Source organism: Anopheles funestus, chromosome 3RL (assembly GCF_943734845.2).
Source record: "Anopheles funestus chromosome 3RL, idAnoFuneDA-416_04, whole genome shotgun sequence".
NCBI lineage: Eukaryota > Metazoa > Arthropoda > Insecta > Diptera > Culicidae > Anopheles > Anopheles funestus.
Genome location: NC_064599.1, coordinates 16,481,507 through 16,508,143, shown reverse-complemented (window position 1 = coordinate 16,508,143; position 26,637 = coordinate 16,481,507). Strand labels below are relative to the sequence as shown.

At 44.1% G+C, this 26,637-nt stretch overlaps 12 protein-coding genes across 16 annotated transcripts; 5 read left to right on the top strand and 7 right to left on the bottom strand.

Moving 5' to 3' along the window:
• The first annotated feature begins 31 nt into the window (after positions 1-31).
• LOC125769323 (conserved oligomeric Golgi complex subunit 5) lies at positions 32-8,479 on the top strand. 4 transcript variants are annotated; one of them, XR_007419045.1, is made up of 7 exons: positions 32-177; positions 243-1,586; positions 1,660-1,848; positions 1,916-2,607; positions 2,681-2,755; positions 8,049-8,106; positions 8,179-8,479. XR_007419045.1 is itself a non-coding variant. In XM_049437995.1 (5 exons), exons 1-4 carry the CDS (start codon positions 141-143, stop codon positions 2,605-2,607), a joined length of 2,262 nt encoding a protein of 753 aa, XP_049293952.1. In that variant the 5' UTR covers positions 32-140; the 3' UTR covers positions 2,681-3,055. The 4 variants fall into 4 exon arrangements, 2 of the variants coding, with proteins under 2 accessions (XP_049293952.1, XP_049293951.1); XR_007419046.1 differs by lacking the exons at positions 8,049-8,106; positions 8,179-8,479 and adding an exon at positions 5,310-5,455; XM_049437995.1 differs by lacking the exons at positions 8,049-8,106; positions 8,179-8,479 and having other exon boundaries at positions 2,681-3,055.
• LOC125769351 (uncharacterized) lies at positions 3,070-3,831 on the bottom strand. The gene is made up of 3 exons (XM_049438028.1): positions 3,702-3,831; positions 3,470-3,635; positions 3,070-3,414 (listed from the first exon to the last, which is right to left on the bottom strand). Exons 1-3 carry the CDS (start codon positions 3,823-3,825, stop codon positions 3,387-3,389), a joined length of 318 nt encoding a protein of 105 aa, XP_049293985.1. The 5' UTR covers positions 3,826-3,831; the 3' UTR covers positions 3,070-3,386.
• LOC125769340 (uncharacterized) lies at positions 4,114-5,006 on the top strand. The gene is made up of 2 exons (XM_049438015.1): positions 4,114-4,258; positions 4,326-5,006. The coding sequence occupies exons 1-2, from the start codon at positions 4,114-4,116 to the stop codon at positions 4,913-4,915; spliced, it is 735 nt and encodes a 244-aa protein (XP_049293972.1). The 3' UTR covers positions 4,916-5,006.
• Positions 6,367-7,194, bottom strand: LOC125769348 (uncharacterized). Its single transcript, XM_049438023.1, has 3 exons — positions 6,830-7,194; positions 6,619-6,766; positions 6,367-6,541 (listed from the first exon to the last, which is right to left on the bottom strand). Exons 1-3 carry the CDS (start codon positions 7,056-7,058, stop codon positions 6,424-6,426), a joined length of 495 nt encoding a protein of 164 aa, XP_049293980.1. The 5' UTR covers positions 7,059-7,194; the 3' UTR covers positions 6,367-6,423.
• A 362-nt stretch (positions 8,480-8,841) lies between the features above and the next one.
• LOC125769343 (uncharacterized) lies at positions 8,842-10,859 on the bottom strand. Its single transcript, XM_049438017.1, has 2 exons — positions 9,690-10,859; positions 8,842-9,626 (listed from the first exon to the last, which is right to left on the bottom strand). The coding sequence occupies exons 1-2, from the start codon at positions 9,835-9,837 to the stop codon at positions 9,106-9,108; spliced, it is 669 nt and encodes a 222-aa protein (XP_049293974.1). The 5' UTR covers positions 9,838-10,859; the 3' UTR covers positions 8,842-9,105.
• Positions 10,860-11,053: 194 nt separating this feature from the next.
• Positions 11,054-12,584, top strand: LOC125769336 (uncharacterized). Its single transcript, XM_049438011.1, has 4 exons — positions 11,054-11,464; positions 11,532-11,973; positions 12,037-12,180; positions 12,252-12,584. The coding sequence occupies exons 1-4, from the start codon at positions 11,323-11,325 to the stop codon at positions 12,562-12,564; spliced, it is 1,041 nt and encodes a 346-aa protein (XP_049293968.1). The 5' UTR covers positions 11,054-11,322; the 3' UTR covers positions 12,565-12,584.
• Positions 12,585-12,684: 100 nt separating this feature from the next.
• Positions 12,685-16,772, bottom strand: LOC125769320 (nodal modulator 1). Its single transcript, XM_049437992.1, has 3 exons — positions 16,516-16,772; positions 15,851-16,406; positions 12,685-15,789 (listed from the first exon to the last, which is right to left on the bottom strand). Exons 1-3 carry the CDS (start codon positions 16,650-16,652, stop codon positions 12,865-12,867), a joined length of 3,618 nt encoding a protein of 1,205 aa, XP_049293949.1. The 5' UTR covers positions 16,653-16,772; the 3' UTR covers positions 12,685-12,864.
• Positions 16,773-16,997: 225 nt separating this feature from the next.
• LOC125769329 (actin-related protein 6) lies at positions 16,998-18,456 on the top strand. The gene is made up of 3 exons (XM_049438002.1): positions 16,998-17,192; positions 17,260-18,264; positions 18,327-18,456. Exons 1-3 carry the CDS (start codon positions 17,113-17,115, stop codon positions 18,454-18,456), a joined length of 1,215 nt encoding a protein of 404 aa, XP_049293959.1. The 5' UTR covers positions 16,998-17,112.
• A 34-nt stretch (positions 18,457-18,490) lies between these two features.
• On the bottom strand, positions 18,491-20,143 carry LOC125769345 (protein lin-7 homolog C). The gene is made up of 2 exons (XM_049438020.1): positions 19,817-20,143; positions 18,491-19,727 (listed from the first exon to the last, which is right to left on the bottom strand). Exons 1-2 carry the CDS (start codon positions 19,851-19,853, stop codon positions 19,171-19,173), a joined length of 594 nt encoding a protein of 197 aa, XP_049293977.1. The 5' UTR covers positions 19,854-20,143; the 3' UTR covers positions 18,491-19,170.
• Positions 20,144-20,489: 346 nt separating this feature from the next.
• LOC125769344 (optineurin-like) lies at positions 20,490-21,674 on the bottom strand. 2 transcript variants are annotated; one of them, XM_049438018.1, is made up of 3 exons: positions 21,433-21,674; positions 21,013-21,344; positions 20,490-20,937 (listed from the first exon to the last, which is right to left on the bottom strand). In XM_049438018.1, exons 1-3 carry the CDS (start codon positions 21,535-21,537, stop codon positions 20,751-20,753), a joined length of 624 nt encoding a protein of 207 aa, XP_049293975.1. In that variant the 5' UTR covers positions 21,538-21,674; the 3' UTR covers positions 20,490-20,750. The 2 variants fall into 2 exon arrangements, with proteins under 2 accessions (XP_049293975.1, XP_049293976.1); XM_049438019.1 differs by having other exon boundaries at positions 20,490-20,934.
• A 979-nt stretch (positions 21,675-22,653) lies between these two features.
• Positions 22,654-24,856, bottom strand: LOC125769324 (phosphoglucomutase). Its single transcript, XM_049437996.1, has 2 exons — positions 24,529-24,856; positions 22,654-24,456 (listed from the first exon to the last, which is right to left on the bottom strand). The coding sequence occupies exons 1-2, from the start codon at positions 24,604-24,606 to the stop codon at positions 22,849-22,851; spliced, it is 1,686 nt and encodes a 561-aa protein (XP_049293953.1). The 5' UTR covers positions 24,607-24,856; the 3' UTR covers positions 22,654-22,848.
• Positions 24,857-25,299: 443 nt separating this feature from the next.
• On the top strand, positions 25,300-26,632 carry LOC125769346 (translocon-associated protein subunit beta). The gene is made up of 3 exons (XM_049438021.1): positions 25,300-25,454; positions 25,546-25,743; positions 25,814-26,632. Exons 2-3 carry the CDS (start codon positions 25,551-25,553, stop codon positions 26,197-26,199), a joined length of 579 nt encoding a protein of 192 aa, XP_049293978.1. The 5' UTR covers positions 25,300-25,454; positions 25,546-25,550; the 3' UTR covers positions 26,200-26,632.
• The last annotated feature ends 5 nt before the right edge of the window (positions 26,633-26,637 follow it).

The window sequence follows — 26,637 nt, the reverse complement described above, 5'->3', positions numbered from 1 at the left end:
GGTTGCCAGACAAACAAGTACAAAATAAACGGGTCAGATGTTTTTGACGTTTGTTGCATTGCTTTTCTGTAAACAAATAGAATAATAGTTCACGTCATCCAGTTTTGTGGCAACATTTTCATCACAAAAAGATTCCCAGAATGACCGACGAATTGTGCGACAAGATCGAAAATGATGGTAATTCCATCGCCCTAGTTGACCTAAGACCAGATCTGTACGATTCGTGGCCTTTCTCGTTACAGAGTTTTACAAAAACTTCCTCGGCGAAAAACCCAGTCCCGAGCTGCAGCTTACCGTGGCTATCAGCGATCAAATCGCCAAACTATCGGAAGGTATCGAGCAACTGTCCAGTTCACTTCAAAAGCAAGTTCGAGAACAATACGGTGCACTTTTATCGCAAGCCAAACACGCCGGAACACTAAACGCATCGATTGAATCCATCTCGAGTCACATCGAAACGCTTCGCTTCGGTGCCGAACGGTTACGCCGGCAGATAACCGTTCCGTACGATGTGCTTGAAACACAAACCAAGGTACTGGGACGATTGCATGAGGCATCACACGTCCTGCGCCAGTGTGCCCGGTTCCTGCAGGTACACAAGGAGCTAAACAACACGACAGACCTCGCGGAGCAGGCTAGTATCGTGAACGAGCTGGAAGGATTGATGGAAGATGTGGATCTCACCAAGATAGATTTTCTCCGTGAAGAGATAAGCACCGTCAAGAAAGCGAAACAGCGGCTTCTAAAGGTCGCGAACCGGGATCTTTTCGAGGGCATACTGAAAAGCAAACCCGATCAGGTCGGTGTATGTGTACGCATTTTTCACAATCTAAAAATTTTACCCAAATGCCTTAACAACGTGCTGGAAACGTTCAGTAACTATCTAAAGGATGCGGTAAAAGAATCCTTCGCCGGGACAGATGTTGCCAAGCTCCGTAAAACGGGTGCTTCGTCTCCGGCAAAGGAACGGCACGAATCACGCCAACTGAAAGCACCCGGAAAAGCACCGGCGCTTACCAACTCCTCCAACTTCCGCACAAAACTTTGGCAAGCGCTGGAATGGTTGTTCCTTGATGAAATGTACGGTCACTGTACACAGGTGCTGTTTTTGCAAAAGTGTCTTCTCGAATTACCACTGGGCGATGAATACATGCTAGCGAAAGAGTTTGATCGCAAATTTTGGAACAATCTAGAAAAACAGCTGGTGAGTTCGTTCAAAGCGGCCCAATCCCACGTGACACAGACGCTTCAGCAGGGCCTTCCGAAACTGCTATCGCTTGCCCGTGGTTTGGAAACCAAAATCGATCAACATTTTACATTCAGCGAGAAAGTGTTCGGTTCGCTTGAGGCTGGCTATCTGGAAAAGTGTGCCAACAACTTTAAGGTCGCGCTGGCAGATATCGATTTTCCGAACCAAGAAGTAATCGATTCACTGGTCCGTGTTGCATCAACCGAGCTAAATGCGGCCATTGTTGATCCACGCCTAATCGGACTTGTGACGGGTGTGCTGTGTGTGTCGAACAAGGATCTGTGGAATAAAATCGAACGCAATGTAAAGCTTGGGTCCGAAACACAGCAAGTCCTTGGTGAGATAAAAAAATAATTGCAATCTGTAGCTTTTTCCTATATGTAGACGAATTTTCTGTCGTTTCTTTTCAGACAACCCGAATGTATCGCAATCACAAAACATTACACTCGCTAATGTGATCCACTATCACCATGAAGCTATCAACCGGTTGGTGTCACATTTAGGAACCAAGTTTTCTGCACTGGACGCATCGAAACGATTGACGTCAAGTCTCGTTGAAGGCAAGACTATCACGATGGCTATCTTACAACCACTGATCGGTAAGCATGTTACGAATTGTTTTATATCATTCAACTGCAATTAGAACTTTGTATCCTCCCATATCAGCTTCCATCAATTCGGCGGTCAACGTAATCCTTCTCTCCATGCACCGTGAACCTGGCTTGAATTCGAGCAACATTTCCACCACTGGTCCGTCGCTGTACATGAAAGAATTGCAAGATTTTATCGTTCGCTCCTGGAACACACACATTCTACCGTTCAACGATCGTGCAGTGATCGAGGAAGCTGGTCGCAACCTAGCCATCCGGTGTATTGAACTGTTCGTACAAAATTTGGCAACAATTCGACCGATTTCATTCGCAGGTCGGCAACGGCTCAAAGCCGACTGTCACCATCTCGAAGGTGCACTAAAACCGATCGTTGCGGATCTTTCCTCGTTGGGGAAAAGTTTCCGTTTGCTTCGTGCGATCGCGTCACTGTTTACCGCCACACCGCAGGAGCTGGTTGAGCAGACCGTCGAGGAGGGTGGAGTTGTACCGCCGTACATCGTACTGTTTATGCTGTTTGGACACGCTGGTAACGATATGGCAAGTCCGCACGTAACAGCCGGCTGGGGCAATGAGAAGCTGCTGCAATGGTTAGAAAGTCATTCCGCGGAAAGGGAACGCTTGGAGCTGATAACGGGTGCGCTCCAGAAGTACCGATCAGTAATTCGTCAAAAGAACATTACGCAATACGATCCTGTTTATCCGATCGTAACGAGCTACTTGGAGAATGTGGCCAAACACTTGAATTAGGTAAGATGTACGCTTCAAATGTTGTATTTTATTCCATTAAAGAATCACGTTATGTGCGAACCAATGCATACAGTATTTCAGGCTGAACATCATCCGAAAGCTGTCTGGCAGAAGATTTTGTGCGGGTCACGGCAAGTGCATAGATCAGGTACGTCTTTAGAAATATCCATATCTTAGCTATTATCGCTAGTATTACGAACGCCTCGAAGGAGGTAATGTGTGCAAAAAAGCCTGCAAATGTAACCAAACATTTGTAACCACATCTTTCATTGACCTCAGAATATATTATTTCTTACCAACGTCGTTAAAATAATCTTCGGATCGGACGGACGATCGTACCGTTGATAATGCGGTAGTAGTATTATCTCCGTCTTGTATCCTGGCATAATAACGATCGCTAAAAACTAGTAGTAAAAATAGTTCTAACAGCATCTTAGTCTTATTTCGGGACACTACCGTACGACGTACGAGTATAAGTAAACTGAGGATTTCTTCGGATCCATCCATAGCAAGAAAGCTACAAGTGGAACTTTTCCTTCCGAGTAATGTGCAACGCCTGCATGCTAATTGTTTCGCATTCAGGGAAAGGTGCCAAATAAATAGCTGCATTGTAATATTACATATATGTTAAAGTACGCAACAGAAAAGTACAAAAAGAACACCACAGTAGCATCATGAGACAAATAAATAAATATAATTTTATTTCGTTTCAATAAATATAAATTACAGATGGTTCAGTCTTGCCATATTGTGGTTTAGGTGTTTCGTCTTCCACTTTTTTAACCCCAGCTTGTGTAAGATGAATGCCTAAAAAAAAGAAAACATTTTGTTACTTTGCCAACTCCGCGCTACGGTAACTTACCCCCAATCGGTGTGTGCCGGGACGGAATAGATCTCGGGCAGCTGTGGTTCCGATCGCTGATAAACGATCGCTTGCATGATGGTGCTGAAGTATGTAATGAATAAAAGCCACGCAACCACCTTTGCCTTTATGGCCATCGTAACCGGAAACGTCCAAAAACGGTACCCTGGTGGTTGGGAACAAAGTCACATAAATACACTCGGATTCAAAACATGATCATGCCAGACATTACACATATTATCGTAGTAGTTAGACTGCCGTGCTGTAAGTGCCGTATCACTTTCGTCCTCACCACCGCGTACCGATACAACACACGAACCTAGCAAAGTGGCCAGCATCAAAAGTGATAGTTTCATCGTTTTACCCAACCTATCCTATTGCCCGCACCAATCACACCACGGAACAAACCCGAGCCAGCTGCCGGATCGTCTCATATATACTGCGCCACGTTATGCGATTTCAGAAGCATCAAAGAAACTGAAAGTGTCCCGTTCAATTAGCACTTTCAATTAGGAAGGTATATGTTGTCGTGCAGTAGAAGTTACCCATTTTCCACCACAGCGGAGTACTTATAAAAGACCCAACGATATTACGGTGGACGTTTGATTGATGTTGCGTGTCGGTTGTGATAACAGCAGAAAGAAATGGCTACAGAACGGTTCATAGTACTGTTGGCATTTGGATTGGTGGTAATAGCAGAAGTACAAAGTTCTCCGTTGTTAGAAAACCATTCCAGTGCCGGTACAGACGTTGAAACGGGAAGACAGCGAGGTCCGTTCCATTTTGGAGGTTGGTAATTTTGTGGAAGTACATTACAAACAGCATGATTTTAAAAAGAATCTTCCTTATTTTTCAGTTTATCCATTCGGATGGGGCTGGGGTATTGCTGCATTTGTGATAGCGATCGTGAAAGGTGCATTTTGGCTCGGTATCATCATGATTTGGGCGTTCTTCAAAGGTTTCCCAGCTAAACATGGATGTGCACCGATTATACTGCGTGAGTCCGCACCGTACTATCACGACCATCATCACGATCATCACGAGGAAATCATTTGGGACAAACCACCGCACAGACGTTCGATCCGGCAAGCGACCCAGCCGGGGGAAGAATCAGACCTTCTTCTAACCGACATGATAACGGATCTGGCATTCAGTTTTCTCGGAGTCCATACGACGGATTGTCGTAAGCGGTTCGTGTGTGAGGTGGACGTAAGAGCAAAGAGTGATTATCTGCTAAAGCTTGGTACGCGTATGCTTGGCGTGGATATCTTCCGGAAGTATCGATCAGCGGATGATGTTTCGGCCGAAAGTATCGAACAGTGTGCTGCGCTGTACGGGAAGTGTAAAGCACAAGGGAGTTCAATTACGATGAACGTTTTCGACGGTCAAATGCAAGGGTCGATCGATGATTACGATGAGGCTGTGGCCGATCAGGAACAAAAGTGATAGGGAAACGAAACGAAGGGTTGTTGAAGGATATTTAATAAGATTTATTTATTATAGGATTACGAAATAAACATGTTTTAAATTATATTTTGTGAACTATTTTTTTACTTACTCTCTTTATGATATTCACTCTTTATATTAATATGTTGAATTGTTTTTATTTTTATGTTCGTATATTATCGTTCCAATAATGACTTCTTTTTTCACATAAATCAAAAACCCAACAGTAAAAGAAAAGACTTCAAATTCGATTGTATTATTTGTATTTTATTCCAATATAAATTCGTTCGATAAGTGCTTAAAGTTCTCCAAACTTTTCTATCGCTTTTTCAATTTTGTCAGTCCAGTAAAGTAGCTCATCGTTCCTAATTTCTCCGTCCTTTTTATTCCAGAGTTCGGTATTAAAACCCCTAAAGTGACTAAAGAAAAAAAGAAGATATTACTAAAATAAAACAAACAAGTGATAAAACAGTGGAGTAAAACAAACTCACTAGACAGGAGTATCGTGATCGGAGTAGTAAGATTTACTGTTACCCCACGATAAATTGCTAACGACAAAAAGCAGCATTAGTCCTGCGAAAATGGCACCCAGCTTCAGGAAGCCCCAAACGTATGCCGCACTAACCCAGTGTAGTGGCCATACTAAAATGGATACGACAGAGATTAAACAGCGATCATTCTATAAAGACGAGTATAATTTAAGTATACTTACGTATTTCAAACTTAGGATAATGTGGATGACGACGCCGCACACGCTGTGCAGTTCCGAGCTCCATTAATAGAAACACAACCAGAATGATAGACAACAATCGCCACCATTTTAACGATATCACATTTGTGGGCATCTTGTTGATAGTAGGATATTATTACTTAGAGAGGAAAAAATTGGAAACAGTCCTATCAACACAAACGGAAGGATTATTTATGACTTTGGATAGCGAAAACCACACCGATTTCATGCCCACGAGCCACTTTTCGATGCACATGGTGATAAACGATCGTGATCAATTCACGCCAACGCTCGAACAAACGAAGAAAGTGAAGTGATGATTGCTTCCGGCTGTTGACCGGAAGTTTGGCATCAAATTGAGATTTGTTTTCGCTTTCGTTATCGTCAATTCGTCACGCACCGTTCTGTGAACTTGATAGTTTAATGATGATTTATTGAGTGAAAGTTGGAATTTATATTTAGAGCCGTTGAGTCATAAAAACGTACATTGTAGTAGATGAAATAAGGATCTTTATTTAGCTAAGTATCCATATAATAAAATGAGTTTGTAAGCCGGTTAAATAGCACGATAGGCAATACACCGATCAAGGATCAAGTCACAGTGGAGACAATCGTTCATTTATTTTAAAATAAATTATAAGAAAAATACCACTCATAAGTATACCGTAAAGAATAGCGAAGAGTTTTAACTTAAATTATTTTCTTTTTATTAATATAGCGAAAAATAAATTACTAGTTCAAAAGACAATCTAATCCTAATACTAAAGCTATCCTTAATTCAGCGTCTTAACATTGTACCCATCGCATCTAGCCGATCGTTCCAGTAAAGGTTTACGTCTCTTCTGCCTCTCTGTCGGAATAGATTAAATTCCAAAGCGTCCAACGAACGATGATGGCTTTTGTGTGAAATGAAATGGAAATTAAGAATTATTCACCACAAAAGCACAACTTACTGCTACACTGCTTTACTCACAAATATTCCGGTCCACTTTCAAAAATAACAGATTGCCTTTGAGTGTTCCATTTTTTGGAGAAAAGTAACAATAGAAGAGCACCTAAAATAAAGCCAAGCTTTACGATGTACCAAATGTATAGTGCCACCGTCCATCCAGTGGGAGCATCTGTTCAAAAAGAAAATATGCTTATTAGAACAAACTAATTACATTTGCGTTAGTAGTACTTACATATGCCATAGCTATACTTGAGCGGTTTCAAACGGTGATGGTGATGATGGGTACGTGCGTATGTAGTACAACAAAGGCAAAATAGCAAACTGGCCAATAGTATAATCCGTACCATCATCTTGTTACCGGTGAAACAGCCCATCGATGACTGATGCTGTTCAAAACGATGCGAGATCCTTACATTTGCCCCAAAACACATCAAACTTTCTTTCCTCTCGTGAAAAGCCATGGAAGGAGCATGTTTAGAATATATATGCTAATTAGTTTGAGTGTACCAACAATGTAGAAAAGAAAAGTACTATGAGGTGTGGTGCGTATGATAAGGATGAAATATTGGAAATTTATATCCTTTTACTGTATCACAATCCGACTGTAGCGAAATAAATGAAAAAATGAGGCAACAACACAACAGCTTTTTTAACAATAAATAATTCATTTTATTTCAACAGTATTTTTGTGTAAAGGAAAAAATGGTTTCCCTTATTCTTACGTAGATAAATCACTTTTTTTATTATACATAAATATTCATACAATATTGATAAATATTCTAAAAACTACTTAATATTTCCGATCTAACAAATAGCTCACGTCATTTTCATAAGTTCTGGCACTCCATTGATTCTCGGCTTCCCGCTGTCGTACCAGTGCAAAGTGGATAAGAAGATACGTTTTAAAGAATATCACTATATAATACACAAAAGCTGCAGTCGCTGCCGCATGCGAACCGAAAACAAGCTCCGGAAATCCTGTAACAAGAAGCTCGAAATAGTAATTGCTTTATTTTTTGATAAAATTAAAACACTTACCATATTCATTAAAGTCGTGATGACCCCGACTAGAAACAGCTAAACTCGTGGCATTGAAGTCTTTTGATGCGTCGACATTGACACTACACATGACCGTTAGACAGCCAACAAGTAGGGAGATGAAAAACATGATGGACTTGTTGCACCCTCCGTTGCTGATCGTTCACTGATAAGGGTAGTTGTAGAGGTAGTTGTCACCTGCGAAGCTGTCTCCTTCAATACGACAGCGAAAGTGATTCTCTCCATAACTCCCCTCCAAAAAGGGAACCAATTAGAGTGTACAAAATCCCGACGAGCTTCAGCGTTTTGTATGTTTGAAGCAGTTTCCTTTCGATCCTTTTCCTGATATCACCTACACAAGCTTTACTATGTGCAGCAGTAGTAGATTATTAACTCTTGTCTTACTATTTCAGACAAGTTTTACTAACGCATTGGATAACACTTCCATTGAGCCAAGAAGACACTCAAGCCGTAAGTAGAACAAAGAGAAAGGAAAACAATAGTAAAAGCTTCAAACTGAACGATCGAATATTTGTATTACAGCTTATCCGTATGCTTGGCGCTGGTGGATAGCCCACAGCATACTGTTGATCATTAAAGGAGGATTTTGGATCTCGTTGTTTATAATTGTGGTACTGTTTAAAGCATTCCCAGCCAAACATGGCTGCAGTTCACCCATCATATTAGAAGAGCCTCCAGTATTTGATCATCATCATTCTTCAACCGGTTGGGGACGTCAAATCAATCTCTGGAAGTCACTGCCAGACTGGCAACTTTATTGGAAAGATAGACTTGAAAGAGGGGAAAAAATAAATAAAGGTAATTCAGGCGATTACTCTTAAACTGGTAAAAGAAGAACTGGTGATTACAGGGTCGAATAAACGCGTGTCGAACACAATAGTCGAAAAAGTGTAATTTCATTTTCTCAAACACAATTCCTCTTTGTTAGGGTCACGCAATTGCACTAGTAAGCAACGCAGATCGCTTTGTTTGCATTTGCGTTCCAGCCGAATTTTCTTCACTTAGACTTTTACCTCAGTCAGAAGTGGTTTGCTTTAAAATGCACTTACAAATATATTTCATTACAGTTTTTGTTGTGTTTAATATAGTTTTAATAAACGGCAATAATATTACCAACAGTACAGCTACGAACACAACGAGTAACATTCAAACATCGATACATTGTCGACCAGTAAAACAAAAAACTAAGCCATTTGGTATGGTATATAAAGAATAAATAAATCTTCCAGAAGAGCATTAATGTATCTTTTTATTTACAGATGTAGTCACCGCTCTTCGATACTTGTTCGTGTTTGTATACATCACACAAATATGGGTGTTTTTCAAAGTGGTCCTGTTCGCTGCTATCCTGAGCCCTAGCCTAACAAAACACTACTTCAATACTACTCCATACACTTAAGTCGATCAAATAAATATCTTAAAAACTATGCACAACTTGTGTTCAAGTTCCTAACGTGGCCATCTCCAGTCATCTTCGTTGTTTGCACTTGGGGAGTTTCTTTGTTTCAGCTGTACTAAACCATCTTGTGCCTTGTGCAGTTCACATTTGTATAGTTTGCTACATTCTGATGAACTTAACACAGTACTTTTTGGACGATACGCACGAAACACTTCATAGCCCGATTCGTTCAAAACTCTCCAAACTTCTGGTACACGTTTGCCTTCGAGATAAAGTTCGCACACGACACGCCTTCGACATGTATCATCATTGATGTCCAGTTTGTCAAATATCAGTTCTGCCATATTCGCGTCCTTTCCTTCTTCACCCATCCGTACGGATCTACGCTTCCGACGACGACCCCAACCAAACCCAGGAGATTGTTGCACAAATTGTCCTTTGTCGAAAACACTCGAACCGGTCCATTTGGACCAATAGTAACCATCACCGAAGACGTGCATCGCGACTAAAACAATCCATATCTTTAGCTTTATGGCGACAACCGTTGCTAGATCGCTGAACCATGGCCACCCTGGGGGATGAAATTGTTACCGCTGTTACTCAGATTCTTCTTACTCCCTCGAGTACTACTTACAGTATCGAAAAATGTCTTCGTAATGATCGTACCGGGCCTCCATGAGGGCATTACTGGATAGATTAGAACGCACAGTAGTTGACTCTCCAGCCACCAAAGTCACCAATAGTATAAGCAGACAGACAACAGCTGAAACAAACAGCTCCATTTCCGTACCGTAGATGGTTTGGAAATGATACCGATGTCTGTTGCTTCACTTCCGATCGATCATCTGCCACAATCTTCTTCGTGTTCAGAAGTAAACTATTCGTCATCGCTCTATGTGCTAAATGTCGCAAGTTGAATGAAAGTAACAACTGCTTCCTCAAGGCATCCTTTTCCCAACCGGGGGGTCTGTACGGTAACAACAAAACGTTAGGGCATGATTAGCACCGAGTGCATCTGTGCGAAAGTGGTGCACATTCACTTTCATTTCAGCCCTGTTGACACTTTCGGATTGATGTTTTCTAATCGAGGATCGTGTTAGGAATTCTTCTTTCTAACACTTTGTAAGATCACGTCCGAACATGTGCATCCTCATGTTTAGCACTTTATGTAATGTAGAAAACGGTTACCGGAACTCTCGAGCAGAGAATGGAACGCATATCTTGCGTAACTGATTGCGTAAAATCGTTCTTAGTAAAATGTTCCTATTCTCTGATTGTTCGTGATCAAAACTATTTCAATGGACAGGTCTTCAAAGTATTGTGTGAGGTTGCTTCGTTGTAATTATAGCGGCACTGCTTCCACCCATTAGGACCGGGTCTCCGTAGTAAGGACAGACTATCCGGCTACGTTTTGAGAAAATAAATCTTGATACTACCTGTCTCTTCCTAAATAACAAAAAAAAATCCAACGATGGAGAATTCAAATCTACACACCGGCCAGACAGGTTACAACCAATGTGGTAAATCAAATCCGGTATGTTTTTAGATGAATTCGATTAAGAACTCTACGCCTTACAACATGATCAGTATCATAAAACAATCAATTCCTTTGACTACTAATGTGTCCCTTCGATGCACTTCGCTACACCGGAGCTATGTTTGGGAACTCTCAGCTGATCCATATTTAGCGACACAAACAACACTTTTAACACACCGTACCACCCCTACCCTTAACCACTAAACCGCCATCAAAAGCGGCAGATCCATCTTGAGAACTCGTTCCAATATGGTTTAGATTTGGATCGTGTTCCGCTCATTTCCACCCCACGGAAGCAAGAAAGAAAGTGAGCTTACGTTGCGTTCCTGCTTCCCTTGCGCACGTACCGCTCCGTCCAACCGGAACAGCATCCATGTTGAATTAGCTTCAATTATTATGGTCGTCTTTTGCGGGACGCGCGATATTTTGGACAGCCGCAAACGAGACTGGGTGGAGGAATAGAAATTTCGACCCGCGTATAAAATGTAGCCCACCCTTGGTCTAGTGTTCGCATTCGTGTTACATCCGTGTGCTAGAAAGGAAGTGTAACAACCCATCCAGTGTACTTAGGTCGGTTTCGGGGACCTTCGGGGACATCTTCTGTGTGTGATATTGCGAACACAAAAAAAAAGCAGTGAAGTGGATCGTGAGTGTTTTTCAAAAGGATCAGCCATTCGTATCGTTTGCCATTGTGTTCGGCTACGAAGCTTAGTGAAGTGTAGAGACAATAATGGCTTTCCTGAAGCAATTGCTACTAGTGACAGCAATGTTAGTGCTGGTTGCTGCTCAAGATCTCGCAGAGTCAAACACCAAATCGCTGGTCGATGAAGGGCGGCGAAGAAAGCGGTTCTCTAAATTCTTCTTTAAAGCTCGTAAGTGTGTTTAGCTACCAATCATCAAACTGTGCTATTTACTAACGATGCTTTCCATCGTAACCAGTCGGTCCTATTCTGTCTACACTCACCACGGTGGTGCTGGTGAAGGCGAAAATTGTACTGGTGGCCCTTTTTTTTGCTGGAATCTATTTCTTTGGGCACAAAATATTTCCGGGTGGATTTTTCGGTTCATCGTTCATTAGTGAAACACCGCCACCGTTCCTCGAGTCGAGCCCCTACACCGGTTATCATGCGGCAGGACATGAGATCATCTCCAGCTACCCCGGACCGGAACCATTCTCCAGCTTTGAACCACCGTCCAGCAGTTACGGTTCTCCTTCGCCTACTTACGGACCACCTTCGAACGCTTATCTACCACCAACAGGAGATTCTTCGTCATACTCATCGTACTCGAAGTATTCTGGCACTCGGCGCAAGCGTGATGTGGAAGGTCGACAAACAACAGCCGGAAATAATCCTAATGAGGATGATCTAGAAGAGAATGAGTATGATTAAGAGATATTATTCTAGTGAAGATTCTAACTTAAATTACAAAAACTTACTTACAGAATGTACTGGACCGATACGCTAACCGATATGACGTTCCGCTTCCTGGGAGTTAATCGACGTGTCTGTCGAAAGCGATTTGTGTGCGAGTTTGACTTCCAGGCAAGAAGGAACCCGATTCTTCTTTTCGTCACACGTGCCATTGGGTAAGTTTAGCGGACGCAAAAAAAATGGCAGCATTGAAGGCTTAATCCATCCTACATCCTACTCATTCAAGCCGGGATGTATTCCACAACTACCGTGATGCTGGTGATGAAAAAGCATTAAGCTACAAAGATTGTGGCCGCATCTACGAGGATTGTAAAGTTCCGAAAAGGAAAAAGTTCGTCCGTCGACCTGTTCGTCCTATGATGGGCCAGCAGCAATTCCCTGCGACAAATTCGAACGGGTACGATGATATGCAGGAAAATGAAATTGATTCAACCGGATCCCAGCTGGAAACCACAACGAACCAGCCTTCCATTAGTGCTAGCCGAAGCAAATTGATACTGCTTCCTAAGAACAGTAATAATCGCTTCCGAAGAAATTAACCTTCAGTAGTTCTCCCATTTTAGGCCGGGAAAAGAAGTGATTAGGTTGTACATAAGCTAAACTATTTATTTATTTATTGCACAGAGGAATGGAGTAACGAAATAAATATAAACATAAAGTTTGTTTTACTACCACGCACCACGACGAAGTCATTTATTTCCCGAAAGTACTGGTTCGAACTACAACTCTCTTCTACAATTTCATTAGGATGAGTCTTTTGTTTTACGAATACTTCTACCGATCGTTGTATCCGTGTTTCGTCCCACACAAATCCCTCCCTACCTTAGTGGAAATTATTTCTAGGACACTTTTTTGGTTTTCTTTTTCTTCATCCCATCAATGGTTGATGCCAGTGCATCGATATCGCGCGTATCGATATATCCGGCATCATTCTTAAGCTCCTTACCCGTCGTTCGACGATTCATAGCACCGCCAGCAAGGTTACCAACCTTCGCCCATGCCATTCCTAACAGCTCGAAGGCAAGCTCCTGCTTAAAGAACACAAACCCAATGAGCGCTATCAGTACGATCGCTGACAGCGAGCTTTGATTTAGGTCACCCTCGGCCGTTCTTAACTCCGGTACAAACGGCAATTCCGCGTAAAAGCTGCTAGTGTTAGCCACGAACGACACAGACGATAAGCTGTACCGATAGTTCTTCTCCGACAGCGAGGATGTCAGCTCGATGTGGTAGCTCTTCCCATCGAAGGGAATGCGCGGGAAGAACACCATAATGCCCGGGTTAATCTTCGACTTTGGATTAAGTGGCGATTCAATGCGCTGTGTGTGAACGGGAGAATCGCTACCCTTCTTGTACAGTGCAATTTTGAGCGTTTTGTAGTGATCGTTCTGAGACGCGACAATGCGCACGGTCACATCGACAAATGCCAGAGGACTGATCGCGATCAGATTTACATCACGCGTGTCCGCCTTCTCGATCGATACGATACGTTCACGTGGAATGGAACGATCGATAGCTGCCGTTGGTCCCGTACCAGTGCGCACACGTACGCGATACTGACAACCGGGTGTTAAACCACGAATGCGATACTGACCATTGAATTCGCTCGTTGCCTCCTCGAGCACATTACCGCACGTCTCATCGGTTACCGCTTCGACGGCTACATTCGGGAAGGGTTCTCCGTTAAGTGAAGTTATCGAACCGAAGATTGAAAACTGAGTCCGCTTGCCAACAAGCTCCTCCTGCACGGTGGCTCCCTCCTGTACCTTAATCAGCTTCGAGTTAGGTCGGAACTCGTACTCCTTCATCATCGCTCGCAGGTAGTATTCGCTGGGCGACAGCGAATGGAACTTAATCGTACCATCGTCGCCGGTGACCATATTTTTACGATAGCTTTCCGCACCCGACAAAGACAACAGCACACCCGACAGCCGATCACCGGCATCATCCTTCACCGTGACAATAATTTCACACAGCTTGTGTCCGCTGAATGAGTTGCTCGATCGGTCGAATGCAGAAAACACGTACGATTCCTTCTCGGCAGACAGTTCCACGGTTAGCGATGGATCAATCGGACCAAACCGAAACTCGCCACGCTCATTCGTCAGCGTTACCTGTGATGCCAGATCTGCGTTCTTCGGGAACGTCAGTGTAATGGTGGCATCCTTTACCGGCGGATCGGTACGTCCGTTAATGAGCAGACCTTTTGTTGCTTTCAGCTTGCTGGACACATCCGCACAGTCACTTCCACCCGTCACAACCAGCTGGGTGGGATTGAACAGCATTATTTCACTTTGCGGCACCAGCGTAATACGTTCGCCGTGCTCGAGATAAAACTCCTTCCGATACACGAGCCCACCATCGGTGCGCGTATCGGTCAGTTCGAAATCTATTAACTCTCCAGTTGTTTCACCGTCCCGCAGAACCTTCACACGGTAACGCTCCTTTTCTTCCGCTACTAGCTTTACCAAATTACGATGACTCTTGGCATTGACCGAGATAGGGGCTGTGCTGGCGGTATCAAATTCCGTCGGAGTTGTTTCCTCAAATCGATGGCATCCACTCAAGCGCATTTCGTACGATCCGGCACGCTTCACGCAGAACATATTCATGCCAGCGGTTAGTACGATCTCTTCCTCCTTCCTGGGAGCGTTTTCCTCCTTCGCAGAATCATCCTTCCAGCGGTAAGCCATGGTAGCACCGTGGCTCGATAGAATTGAAACAATGTATCCCGTCTGCACAAAGACCGGCACCGTTTCCTTGGCGGTTTTGATATTGATTTTGACCGTATTCGACTGCCAGCAAAGTTTAGAGCTTGGAACGCTTACTTCGTAGCTTCCGGGCAGCACATTCTGGAAGGTGTATCCTCCCGCATCCGATACCGGCGCCTGTACTGATTGGCCAACCCCATTTCCGTTTCCATCCAGGGCTTGTAATGTGACTGCCAGATCGCCACACGATTCCCTTTTGGTGAGACAACGCACTTCGCCCATTACCGTTGCTCGTAGCTGCGAAAACACGATCCCTTCCACGGGTGAGTAATTGACCTCGATCGTTTGCGTTACGGGGAAGAACTGGATTCCGCTCGCGTGCTCCTCATCGCTCGTTAGCACCTGCACCGTATATTGTCCATTTTCCAGGAATGTACACCACTCCCCAGTTCCTTCGCGACTGGTTACCTCCACCATCATAGTGGAGGCTTTCTTCGTGATCGCAACACGATGTGCCTTTTTCGAGATGACCTGTCCGCACACCTTAAAGCCGGACACGAGTACGTCCGGCAGGGAAGGATTGGCGAGCGATACTTTTACGATGTGATCCTTAAACTGTAGATCGTCCGCTTGGACTTGGATCGTGTATGTGGCTGGTTGAATGTTCTCTAGCGTGTAACTGCCATCCTTACCGGTGACTGCGATTTCACGACCGTTCAATTTTACCCGCGCATTGGCAACACTTGCACCGTTCGGTGAGCGCAATACTCGACCCGATACACTGAATCCCGTCACCTCGAAGTTTTCCTTCACCCGAATACCATCATTCCCAACCACAAGCTCAACCGCTTCGGGACGAATGTGGAACTTGATTTTGCTATCGCTAAAGTGTGGTCGAATAAGATATTTGCCCCGCGAGACACCGGGAAACAGATAGTTGCCAGTGTTTTTGTTGGGAGTTGTAAAACACAGTGGAGCCGAGTCGTAAGCTTTGTTGCCCGTGTTTGCCACCGATGGAACACTGTCGGAAGAACATTTGACGAGTGATTTTTGCTGCAACAAAATAAATGTTTGCTTGTTAATTGTTCACGATAGCTTAACGTTCCTTACTTACATCCTTGGCACTGTACAGCAAGAAGCCAACGTTTGCAAACGGTTGACCATCGCTGAACACGCTACCTTCTACGTCGAAACCGGAAACTACGAGTGATCCTGTCGGTATTTCGGTATTACCCGAAGCGACCGTTACCTTGTACTCCGGATGTTCAAAGTGCCACTTTTGATGCTGTACCTTCACTACATAGCGGCCTGGTTTGATCGGAGTGAACGAAAACACACCATTCCCGTTCGTGATCGTTTGACCGATTTTGCTGCCATCTTCCGCCACCAGGTCTACGCGTACGTTCCGTGCCCCGGTATCCGCCATACCGCGAAACTCAACGCGCCCCGTTATGCCGAAGCCTTTGAAGAGAAAATTCACATCCTTTCCCTGGCTGCACACGTCCGTTTGGCCGTCGAATTTGATCTCCACCTGTTCCGGTTCGAAGCTCCAACCGGGTGGTGGTATCACCTTCAACACATAGCTGCCCTTATCATACACCGGGATGAAGTAATACCCATTCGAAGGTGAGCATTCGGTTTTGATTTTCAAGCTGCCTTGTGGTGTGAATCTAGGGTGAAAAAAAGTTGTACAATTCAACCATGCTGTCCACTTAGTAATTTCCCCCGTTGGGAATCATGTCGCACGTTAATTAAATTAACAGAAATAGGAAGACTTACAGTCCGACCTCCACTTTGCTCAGATCGAGCTCGGAGTTAACATTTTTCACAAAGCCACCGCAGCCGAAAACTTCGTCGGCCGAGCTGTAGCCAAACAGCAGCACGAACGCCAATCCCAACACCGCAGAATGCACCATTTTCTGCGGATGTTTTGTGTGATAAATTGGGATGAAAATTATCGCAAACCCGGTGCCACACGAAATCGAACCTTTTTTCCACGGCGGAATGAAGAGAATTACAAAAATTGGACTGACAGAACAGGTGTGATGTGGTTGTCATCTGTTTGTCAAATTCGCCTGCGGCGAAGTGTTGCCAAATGATCTGTTGTAAAATTGTATTTTTTTTTCTACAAATATCCTAAATTTATGTTTGTGAAACAGTTGAGTTAAATAGCAGTATTGTGCTCTAAAAGCAAGAAATTGTTTAGGTTCCATTAATTAAAGTTCCATGTGCATTTTCAATGTTTCTCCATAAAGTTGTAAAATGCACATGTACACACTTTTTGTTCGCTACTGTATGTTAAAAACAACAAACAGATGCCGGCTAGGCTTGTTGTATCTAGCAAAACGCAAACGAAAGTGGAAAGTTTAACAAAAAATGGGTGATAATAACGCATTTGTGTTGGATAACGGTGCATTTTATGCAAAGCTTGGTCTATCCGATGCAGCGGAACCTAAGTAAGTCAAATTACTCATCAAACGTGGTTATATTTCCCTGTTGTTTTATCGTTTCATTCTGTTGTAGAACCATTCTCAACTGCATCACAAAAGCCAAATCGGAAAGAAGACGACCGTTCATTGGCAATCAGATAGAAGAGTGCCGAGACGCTTCTGGGCTGTTTTATATTTTGTGCTTTCAGCGTGGTTATCTAGTGAACTGGGATGTGCAGAAAACGGTTTGGGATTATTTGTTCAGTCCCGATTGCTGTCCGGTTCAATTTTCCGAGACACCGTTGCTCATCACGGAACCGCTGTTTAATTTCGGATCAATCCAGGAGGCGATGCTGGAAATCCTGTACGAAGAGTACGACTGTGATGCCGTTTGCAAATCAACTGCGATTGATTTAGCGGCCTTCAATTTCACGCACACCGCAGCTACCGAGGAACACCAAAGGCCACTGGCGTGTGTGGTGGTAGAGATGGGTTTCAGCTTTACACACGTCGTCCCGTTTGTGAAGGGTAACAAAGTGAAGGAAGCGATACGGCGCATCGATATTGGTGGAAAGGTGTTAACGAACCATCTGAAGGAAATCATCTCCTATCGGCAGCTGAACGTGATGGATGAATCGTACGTTATCAATCAGGTAAAGGAAGACAGCTGCTTTGTGTCGCAGAATTTTAACGAAGACATGCGAATAGCGCGTAAGCGCTTTCCGGATAATACGATCGTGCGAGAATATGTGCTCCCGGACTATACACAGATCCGGCGTGGTTTTCTTCGCAAACCAAACGATGCTTCTGGTATGGATGTTGGGGATGAGCTGCAAACGGTTAAACTAGGCAACGAGCGGTTCGTTATACCGGAGATGCTATTCCACCCATCGGACGTGGGAATACAACAGATGGGTGTACCAGAAGCGATAGTGGAAGCAATCAACCTCTGCCCGGAAGAGACACGTCCGCATCTTTTTGCTAACATTGTCGTTTGTGGAGGATGTGCACTATTTCCGGGCATGCAATCGCGCGTAGAAAGAGACGTCCGTGCTTTAGCGCCGGACGAGTATGAAGTTCATGTTACAGTACCGGAAAAGTAAGTTGATTCGATTGTCGATGTGTTTCCCAGCGCGTGACTTATGGTTTCCCCTCTCGCAGTCCTATCACATACGCCTGGCATGGTGGAAAGAAGTATTCACAGTCGCTTAGCTTTATGAAGTCTTGTATGAGCCGCAACCAGTACGAGGAGTACGGCACAAGGCATCTGGTGGAGAAGTACGAAAGCTAACGGCGCAAGAAAACTAACCGCAAGCAGGAAGATATATCAGGTAAACTGAAGTTACTTTATTACATTCCTACCGATACACTTTAAAAAAAAAACATCATCTTCTCTACATCATGAAAACAGAAAGTAACATGCTAGAAAAAACGGTGTGCAATTATTATAGTAATGTGAACTGTTTCTAATCTCTGGTTTTTTTGTTTTATGCTCTAACAATCATGCAATTCGTCAACGGGGTGGAATAAGGCTAGCGCACTCGATTCGTCTGCACATTCGTCCCGCCTACGATCGGGGAAGACGAACCCGTGTTTTGTCTTCAGTGTATTCCAACATCGACGATAAAGACGGGGATGAATAATACGATGCAGATGTAACTATAGGTGGTACCCATTACACGCTAACGGGTACCAGTGGGTACGGCGTTTAGAGACAAATTAAAATGCACACATACACTTTGTCTAAACAAGCATCTGCCGATGTGGAAATGTCCATAACGGATGTACCAGATATACAAGACTCTCTATCAATTAACCGTGTCGCTTACAATGAACATTAGGATGGAGAATATGAGAATCAGTTCCGAACACAAATAACACATATAACATGAACACGCACACAACACGTTCCGGAGCGGTGTAATGGGAGACGTACTGCTAACTATATATGCGTACGTACAGAGCATTGCACGGATCCTTCGGATGAACTGCACATATGGCGAACTTAATACTGTTGGCGCCTTCGAGCGGCACGCTGCTTGTCGAAGCGTAGTTCCATCTCTTCCAGCACCTTGGGCGTGTAGCGAACGACAAGCTTAACCGAACCGACCGCTTGCTTCAGCAGCTCGACGGCCTTTTCGTGGTTTTCGCCCTCGACGGACACACCGTTCACGGAGAGCAGCTGATCGCCACGCTTCAATCCTCCGTGCCGATCGGCCACACCACCGGGAATGATGCGCGAGATGTAGATGGGAGAATTTTGCTCCTTGCCACCCATCACATTGAACCCGAGCCCTTCGTCCGTTTTGGGCAGCTCGACGACACGCGGATGGGCGTGTCCTTCGCTGGCAGCGAATGCTGCAATCGTGGCCTTGGCCGTTGCAGACGCACGCACATCGAGCGAACCCTGGATGTCGACCGTTTCATAAACGTGCTCGTACACTTCCCGTACAGCGTTCAGGAAATCACTCTGCAGTACCTTCTGCAGGGCCGCAAGTTTGGTAGCGGGCACTTCGCCGCTCATTTGCAACTTTTCCAACAATTCGATCGAGCGTTTCACATCTGCAAAAAAAACAAGGGAACAACCATGCATTATAGATAGCCCCTAAATCGACGGGGAGGCTGGTCAACATATTGACCTTCCACATTACCTTTCGCCAGCGTTAGGGGCTCGCATACGTTTGCCATTTTATTGATTTGTTTATCTATACGTTCCAGACGACGACACACTACACACGATACGCGAGCGGATGGTGTTCGATAAATCACGCAATATCTTGTATGAGACCTTTATTTGCAGAGGCAATCGCACGTACACGCTTTGCTGGTAGTGTTTATTATTATTTTAAGCAGCTCTTTTTACTTTTTTGGGGGGCGCACTCTATGAATAGCATACAGGGTTAATATTTTTCCCCAGTTCCGCACCCAGGACCAACAGTGAAAGAAAGCACACCAACACTAACGCAGGTGAAGGGTGTGGATTGATGGCCATTTGTTGTGACATTTTGCCAACGAAAATTATTGTGAATTGTACATTTCTCTTGAGTAATTTATTCTCTTTATGATACTTTATGATACCCGTTGTCATTTCCACTGTGCATCAACAAGTGCACAAGGTGAATTGATCAACACGCCTAAATGTATGCAAAATGCTGTAGGAAGCAAATAATTTCAAATTTTACATCCATTGGATAATTAAAGTTAAAGTTTATCAACTGAATATTACCATGAACAATCGGTAATTATCGTCTAATAAAATAACAGCACCATAGTAATGAAAAAAGCTTGCTTCAGCGGGAATTAAAAATATCTCCATCCCCGTGATAACGGCGGGTAATAAAATAATATCTAAAAACACATGCATGTGCAAGTCTATTGCTAATGCGATTGATTGATTGGAGATCCTACATTTCTTTCCACCAATATAAATCCACCGCTTAAGATAGAAACATATGTTTCTTTTACCCAAAAGCGGTTTATTGGTAAAGCGATGATAAGGCGATATACAACAAGGAACACAAAGCGAAACAAAACAGCAACAACAAAAATCAGTCGCGTTATCAAATTAACCTAGCGCGATATCGATTAGTAGTCGAGCCCTGGACAATCTTTGATGTGGGTTTCCAGTGTAAGAAAATCTCCGAACACGTTGTTACAGTGAGGGCAAGGTTCGATCTGCCGCTCGAAGACACCGGGCGATGTACCGTAGAATTTCATTCCATCCGTTTTCGTCGCACGGATTGTTTGGCGAGGTGAGGATGGGTTTACTCTGCTAAAAAGGAAGATATAACACCTCAAGTTAGCACCAAAATTGTCGTACAAAAATATAAAAAGATAAACTTGGTACCTATTTTGTGCGTGGTCCATCGAGAGTTGATGATTCTTCTGCAACAGCGTTTGCATCTCGGCTGTAATGCGGTTTTTCTCGATCAAAAGCTCCTGATAGGCGTTCCGTTGTTCGGCTAAATCATTTTTACAAACTTCCAGCTGTGCTTGTACGGACACCAACTCTATTACGTTGCCATTTGTTTGATCGTTTTTAATTTGAGTTCCAACAAAGATCTTCGATTTTTCCAACATCTCGTGGCTTAGAATGTTTGCACGACACTTCATGAGCGCATCCTGCAGACCTCCCAAGCACGTTTTCATATTGCTCAAATCATCGATGTAAACCTTGTGCTTGTGGAAGCAAAAAGAAGTAACAAAGAAAGGGCGTTCAAGTTTTGTTTCTATTTTTAAAATTGCACTCATTTCACACAACGCTTACCAACTTTTCTTGTTCCAGCAGCTTTTCACGCAACTGCTCATTGGAACTCTCGAGCATCTGGTTGCGCTTCACATACTCGCGAAGAATGTCCTTAAGCTCGTCCATGATTATTATGCCGTTCAAACAAGCTGCTCTCGACGAAACCCGCTACTACATTCCCACAATGCTTCCCACTAACGTACGATTCGTTTCCTTCAAATGTTTCGAAGCTTCTGCATTGGAAGCGCCATGAAACGAGCAGCTAAAACATGGGTGTTGCGTTAATCCAAGATCAAACTTATCATTTTTGGCACCCTCCCACCAATGCCAGTGTAGTTTGCAAAACCACCGATAAGCGTCGATATACAATAATGATGCCCCGAAGGGGTCAAAAGGGCTAGCGCCTATCGGGTTCGATAAGCTGTGATTTGGTTCGATTATTGACGTAAAGCAAGCCAAGTCGAAAAAGCCGTTGTGGCAGTTGTAATTTAGTCTTGAAGGAGAACATACATTGTTTTGCTGTATGTTATTCACAAATGTATTTCACAAAGAGTGAAATTGGAAAATTATCATTTAATGTGGCAAACAAGAATTATGGCGAAACTAAGCCAAATCGTTTATATTCGCTAAAGCAGTGCTCCCCAACCTTTTTAGTACCGCGGACCACTTTTTGTTCGACATAAGTATATCGCGGCCCACATGAGACATCTAAGAACGGATTTTTTTAAATAAAACATTAGCAAAAAATGTAATTGTCCGCAATCTGACACATCGAGGGGTGTAGAACGATTTCGTCACGTAAAAACGCTTGAAATGGTAAACAATACGTATTAAAATGATCGGTCCAACGACCGAAAATTTCTTTCGCGGACCACTTCTACTTAAGCCACGGACCACAAGTGGTCCGCGGACCATAGGTTGGGGACCACTGCGCTAAAGAACGGCAGCAAAGATCAACACGTGAGAATAGCAAATCGCGGTTAAGTGCTTGATTTGTCCTCTTTGTTTTGTTTTACTGCAATCAGCGCAGATGTTCATCAAACAATCGCTATCACCCCGGTATTGCATCGTTAGATTAGCGTCGTGTCGAACAGGATGATGTTTACTATCTGCTTTATGTTTCCACGTTTCCTTGTTTGCACTATCAACACGCTAGTGCGATGATAATAATCTTTTAGCGCCATTTATTGCTCTTTTTGAATGTTTCCTTCGAACGTTCCTTATACATTTTCCATTTTAATGTTACTTTAAAACAAAAACAACTTTATTTGCATGGTTTTCCTAAAAATTATTCGAATAAAAAACACAATTGCAGTTAACGACATAACCATCGATTGCCCGGGAAGGCTTTTTTCTAACTCAAAATGCACACAACACTAGTGGCTGATGAACTATCAAGCTATTATTGCACTGTTTCAGCACACCTTGTGCTCGTATTTACGTGATAACGGTCGGTGCATTACGACCGGTGAAGGATGGCAGTTTGGATACTTCGAGCGCAATGTCAATCAAGGGTTTCAACATTTCCGATGCACTTCCCAGTACGTTTTCCTTTTCGTACGAGTCGATGTACAGCCGCACAGTAGCACCGGAGCTGCCCGTACCACTGAGGCGCATTACGATACGGCTACCATCGCTGAACACAATCCGTAGTCCCTGCTTGGTCGATACCGACTTATCGATCGGATCGTTGTAGCTGAAATTATCGCCCAGCTTCACCTTGTACGACTTACCTCCGGCGCTGAATTCTTTACCAACAAACGCCGGATCGGTGATGGTTTTCTCGAGCGTGTCCATCATCTCGTTGCACGGTGCCAAATCGCACTCTTCATAGTCATATCGTGTGAAGTAATTCCGTCCATAGCGCCTCCAGTGCTCCACGCAAATCTCCTCAATGCTCTTGCCCGTGTGGGACATGATCGAGAGCCAGGCCAGCACTGCCCACACGCCATCCTTCTCACGAATATGATTAGAGCCCGTGCCGAAGCTTTCCTCACCGCACAAACACAGCCGGCCAGCGTCCATTAGATTGCCGAAATACTTCCAGCCGGTCGGTACTTCGAACATCTCCTTTCCAAGTGCTTCTGCTACACGATCAACGGCGGAAGCGGTCGGCATGCTTCGGGCGAGCCCCTGCACTCCATTACGCTTGAAGTACGGAATGCACTCCAGATAGTGTGCGATCACGGCTAACGAATCGTTCGGTGTGACAAAGAACGCTTTGCGACCGATGATCATGTTACGATCACCATCTCCATCGAATGCTGCTCCAATATCATAATCGCCTGCACGCACCGTATCGACCAGATCCTTCGCGTACGTCAGATTTGGATCCGGATGTAATCCGCCAAAGTCGGGCAGTGGTGTCGTATGGACAACGCCATCCTTTGGTGCGCCAAGACAGTTGACGAAGATCTCGTTCACGTAACTACCCGTTACACCATTCATCGAATCGATGCGCATCTTGAGCGCTGCTCCACCGGGACGTGATTTTCCACTCACAAAGTCGCGTAACTTTTCAAAATCAAAGATTTCCTTCATCAGCAGCACGTAGTCGGCTACGGAATCAATCACTTCCACCGTGAATGGCTTTCCATTCACCTCGGCATTGGTCACCCCAACCTTGCCAACATCCACCGCGACGGACGCAATTTTGTACTGCTTAATTTCACCCGACAGAGCGTAGATCTTGTTCGTGAAGGCGTCCGGTGCTGGGCCACCATTTTCGCAGTTAAATTTAATACCGAAATCATTCTCTGGACCACCGGGATTGTGTGAAGCCGTTAGCACAATGCCACCGAGTGCCTTGTGGCGGCGAATCAGGCTCGAAACGGCTGGCGTCGAAAGGATACCATTCTGGCCGAGCAGAATCTTGCGTACACCGTTGGCGGCACAGAGACGCACGATCAGTTCGCTAGCTTCCTTGCAGAAATAGCGACCATCGCCACCAAGAACGAGTGTGGAACCGGCCAGAGCCGGGCCATTAGCGTCCAAGATGCACTGTACGAAGTTTTCGGTGTAATTTTTCTGGGTGAATACTTTTACCTGCAAAGGTAAAACTTGTGGTGAGGCGTTTCTATGTTAAGTGTGCGGAGTGTAATTTTAAACGAAACTTACCTTCTTCCGTAGACCACTGGTGCCAGGTTTTTGACCCTCGAACGGAGTGGTTGCAACAGTTTCGATCGTAACGCTCATTCTGATCGTGATTGAAGCGACTGCTGCTCGGTGAGTTTGTTTCAAATGCCGCGGTTGTAAAGCTGCCCTGCCAACCTGTTTCGCAACGCACGTTCCAAGGAAATAAACGGACAGTATCAGACGACAGAAACGATAACCTTCCGTCCAGCTGTGATGAGGAGATAAGCGAAGCAACACAACTGCTCCGAAGATCCGAAAAACTCCTTTCTATTTGAAATCACCTTGAGTCAAGGTCGAAAGAAGACAATTTATCAACTTTGCGTTTGTTCTTGACAGAATGATAACAAACGCCGACCCAAGGTAGTTAGACAATTTGGTCAATGTTTTTTTATGAAACATATTGATGGAAGAAAATTGTAAATTGTTCAATAAGATCCTAGTAAAAGTAGTGAGGCATAATAAATGTTAATACCTTATTGTTAATAAAAAAAAACATAATTTGAAGAGGCACAAAAATCATTTTCATGGCCCGTTCACAATGGTCGACAACCATTGAATTTTCAAAAAATAATGGCGTTGCATGCTTTGGAAATAACAATTTGTAAAATAAAATATTCTTTTAACATCTTTTAACCTGCCCTTTTTAGTAATATTCAATCATGCTAATTCCTAAAGTATTAAAAATAATCAAATTTACCATGACATCAGGACCGCGGTTCGCTAGTGTCAAACACGACAAAACGTCAAATCGGATTGCGGCGACCACTGTGCGCGTAGTTCGATGTGTTGGAACTTGGCCAGTGAAATTGGTATGCCAACATAACATTATTTCTTACCAACGTGTACGTTCGGACCGCCGTAGAAAGTATTTACATTCGTCCGATTTTCGGCATAGTACCGTCAAGTTTGTAAGTAAAGTGAACAGTAACTAGTTTGGTGGTGTAGATACAATCGTGACTGTGCAGGCTAAAAATCGCAAACGTTATTTGCACTCAACAGCAAAGATGAAAAGCTTTCTGTACGCTCTGCTTGCGCTACTCGCCGTGAGCCAACTTGGATTGGCCAATGAAGAAAATACGGCCCGTCTGCTGGTTTCGAAACACATTCTCAACAAATATCTGGTAGAAGCTCGTGATATTGTTGTAAAGTACACGCTGTACAACGTTGGATCCGGTCCTGCTGTAAATGTTCGCTTGGGTAAGTTACAGAAGGCACACACGAACCCGGCCGGTAAGCACGAGGCTAACCAACTCGATCTTCTTTACAGTGGACAATGGTTTCCATCCGGAAGTTTTCGAAGTGGTCGGTGGCCAACTGTCCGCGTCGATTGATCGCATTGCGCCACAGACCAATGTAACGCACATCGTTGTGGTGCGGCCGAAAACATACGGATATCTTAACTTCACCGCTGCCGAGGTCAACTACATGGCGACGGAAGATGCTGCTGAGCCTCAGTTCACCATCAGCTCCGAACCGGGTGAGGGAGCCATTGTTGCCGAAGCACAGTTCAACAAGCAGTTCAGCTCGCACTACCTGGACTGGCTAGCGTTCGCTTTGCTGACGCTGCCCTCGCTCGCCATCCCGTACGCGATGTGGTACAGCTCAAAGTCAAAGTACGAATCGATGGGCAAGTCGGCGAAGAAGGCGAACTAAACCACTCAGCACAAAAGTCCATTGGTCACCATCTTTCGAAGCAGCAGGCAGCAGCAATACAATGGAAGCTGGAGATGTGCTTTAGCAACCGATTTTCCTGTTGCTGGTAGTGGATCGCCGACTCACCCATTCATCTTGAAGACTAATTTAATTTGTAAGGAATTCCTAGCAGTGTGCCCTTATCTCACGGCTGCTTTTATCCGGAGTGCAACATCGAGCTTTTTTTTTATCCCGTCAAGGATACCCATGAAACACAATTGAAATAGTTTTCATCGTTCTAAAACATCCACATTGCATCACTTCACAGTGCTCCGTGGTCGCGAGGAAAGGCAAAGACAAACAGAGACAGTGAAAAGAGATTAAAAACTGGTACCTTTTCATTCGGTTTGTGAATAAAACTCAACGAACTGTGTTCGTGAAAATGTGAAACAAATCATT

Coding starts and splice junctions, on each gene's coding strand:
- LOC125769323 (XM_049437995.1), top strand. CDS start 141: ATGACCGACGAATTGTGCGACAAGATCGAAAATGATG. Junction 178..242: donor CGACAAGATCGAAAATGATG/GTAATTCCATCG, acceptor TTCTCGTTACAG/AGTTTTACAAAAACTTCCTC. Junction 1,587..1,659: donor CGAAACACAGCAAGTCCTTG/GTGAGATAAAAA, acceptor GTTTCTTTTCAG/ACAACCCGAATGTATCGCAA.
- LOC125769320 (XM_049437992.1), bottom strand. CDS start 16,652: ATGGTGCATTCTGCGGTGTTGGGATTGGCGTTCGTGCTGCTGTTTGGC. Junction 16,407..16,515: donor AGCAAAGTGGAGGTCGGACT/GTAAGTCTTCCT, acceptor TTTTCACCCTAG/ATTCACACCACAAGGCAGCT. Junction 15,790..15,850: donor TGCTGTACAGTGCCAAGGAT/GTAAGTAAGGAA, acceptor ATTTTGTTGCAG/CAAAAATCACTCGTCAAATG.
- LOC125769344 (XM_049438018.1), bottom strand. CDS start 21,537: ATGGACGAGCTTAAGGACATTCTTCGCGAGTATGTGAAGCGCAACCAG. Junction 21,345..21,432: donor TGCTGGAACAAGAAAAGTTG/GTAAGCGTTGTG, acceptor TGCTTCCACAAG/CACAAGGTTTACATCGATGA. Junction 20,938..21,012: donor ATGGACCACGCACAAAATAG/GTACCAAGTTTA, acceptor CTTCCTTTTTAG/CAGAGTAAACCCATCCTCAC.
- LOC125769324 (XM_049437996.1), bottom strand. CDS start 24,606: ATGAGCGTTACGATCGAAACTGTTGCAACCACTCCGTTCGAGGGTCAA. Junction 24,457..24,528: donor CCAGTGGTCTACGGAAGAAG/GTAAGTTTCGTT, acceptor TTACCTTTGCAG/GTAAAAGTATTCACCCAGAA.
- LOC125769329 (XM_049438002.1), top strand. CDS start 17,113: ATGGGTGATAATAACGCATTTGTGTTGGATAACGGTGCATTTTATGCA. Junction 17,193..17,259: donor TCCGATGCAGCGGAACCTAA/GTAAGTCAAATT, acceptor ATTCTGTTGTAG/AACCATTCTCAACTGCATCA. Junction 18,265..18,326: donor CATGTTACAGTACCGGAAAA/GTAAGTTGATTC, acceptor CCCCTCTCGCAG/TCCTATCACATACGCCTGGC.
- LOC125769346 (XM_049438021.1), top strand. CDS start 25,551: ATGAAAAGCTTTCTGTACGCTCTGCTTGCGCTACTCGCCGTGAGCCAA. Junction 25,744..25,813: donor TGCTGTAAATGTTCGCTTGG/GTAAGTTACAGA, acceptor TCTTCTTTACAG/TGGACAATGGTTTCCATCCG.
- LOC125769343 (XM_049438017.1), bottom strand. CDS start 9,837: ATGGAGCTGTTTGTTTCAGCTGTTGTCTGTCTGCTTATACTATTGGTG. Junction 9,627..9,689: donor CGAAGACATTTTTCGATACT/GTAAGTAGTACT, acceptor TTCATCCCCCAG/GGTGGCCATGGTTCAGCGAT.
- LOC125769336 (XM_049438011.1), top strand. CDS start 11,323: ATGGCTTTCCTGAAGCAATTGCTACTAGTGACAGCAATGTTAGTGCTG. Junction 11,465..11,531: donor TAAATTCTTCTTTAAAGCTC/GTAAGTGTGTTT, acceptor CATCGTAACCAG/TCGGTCCTATTCTGTCTACA. Junction 12,181..12,251: donor TTCGTCACACGTGCCATTGG/GTAAGTTTAGCG, acceptor TACTCATTCAAG/CCGGGATGTATTCCACAACT.
- LOC125769348 (XM_049438023.1), bottom strand. CDS start 7,058: ATGGCTTTTCACGAGAGGAAAGAAAGTTTGATGTGTTTTGGGGCAAAT. Junction 6,767..6,829: donor CAAGTATAGCTATGGCATAT/GTAAGTACTACT, acceptor CTTTTTGAACAG/ATGCTCCCACTGGATGGACG. Junction 6,542..6,618: donor GAAAGTGGACCGGAATATTT/GTGAGTAAAGCA, acceptor TTCACACAAAAG/CCATCATCGTTCGTTGGACG.
- LOC125769340 (XM_049438015.1), top strand. CDS start 4,114: ATGGCTACAGAACGGTTCATAGTACTGTTGGCATTTGGATTGGTGGTA. Junction 4,259..4,325: donor AGGTCCGTTCCATTTTGGAG/GTTGGTAATTTT, acceptor CTTATTTTTCAG/TTTATCCATTCGGATGGGGC.
- LOC125769345 (XM_049438020.1), bottom strand. CDS start 19,853: ATGGCAAACGTATGCGAGCCCCTAACGCTGGCGAAAG. Junction 19,728..19,816: donor GCCCCTAACGCTGGCGAAAG/GTAATGTGGAAG, acceptor TTTTTTTTGCAG/ATGTGAAACGCTCGATCGAA.
- LOC125769351 (XM_049438028.1), bottom strand. CDS start 3,825: ATGAAACTATCACTTTTGATGCTGGCCACTTTGCTAGGTTCGTGTGTT. Junction 3,636..3,701: donor TAACTACTACGATAATATGT/GTAATGTCTGGC, acceptor CCCAACCACCAG/GGTACCGTTTTTGGACGTTT. Junction 3,415..3,469: donor CCGGCACACACCGATTGGGG/GTAAGTTACCGT, acceptor TCTTTTTTTTAG/GCATTCATCTTACACAAGCT.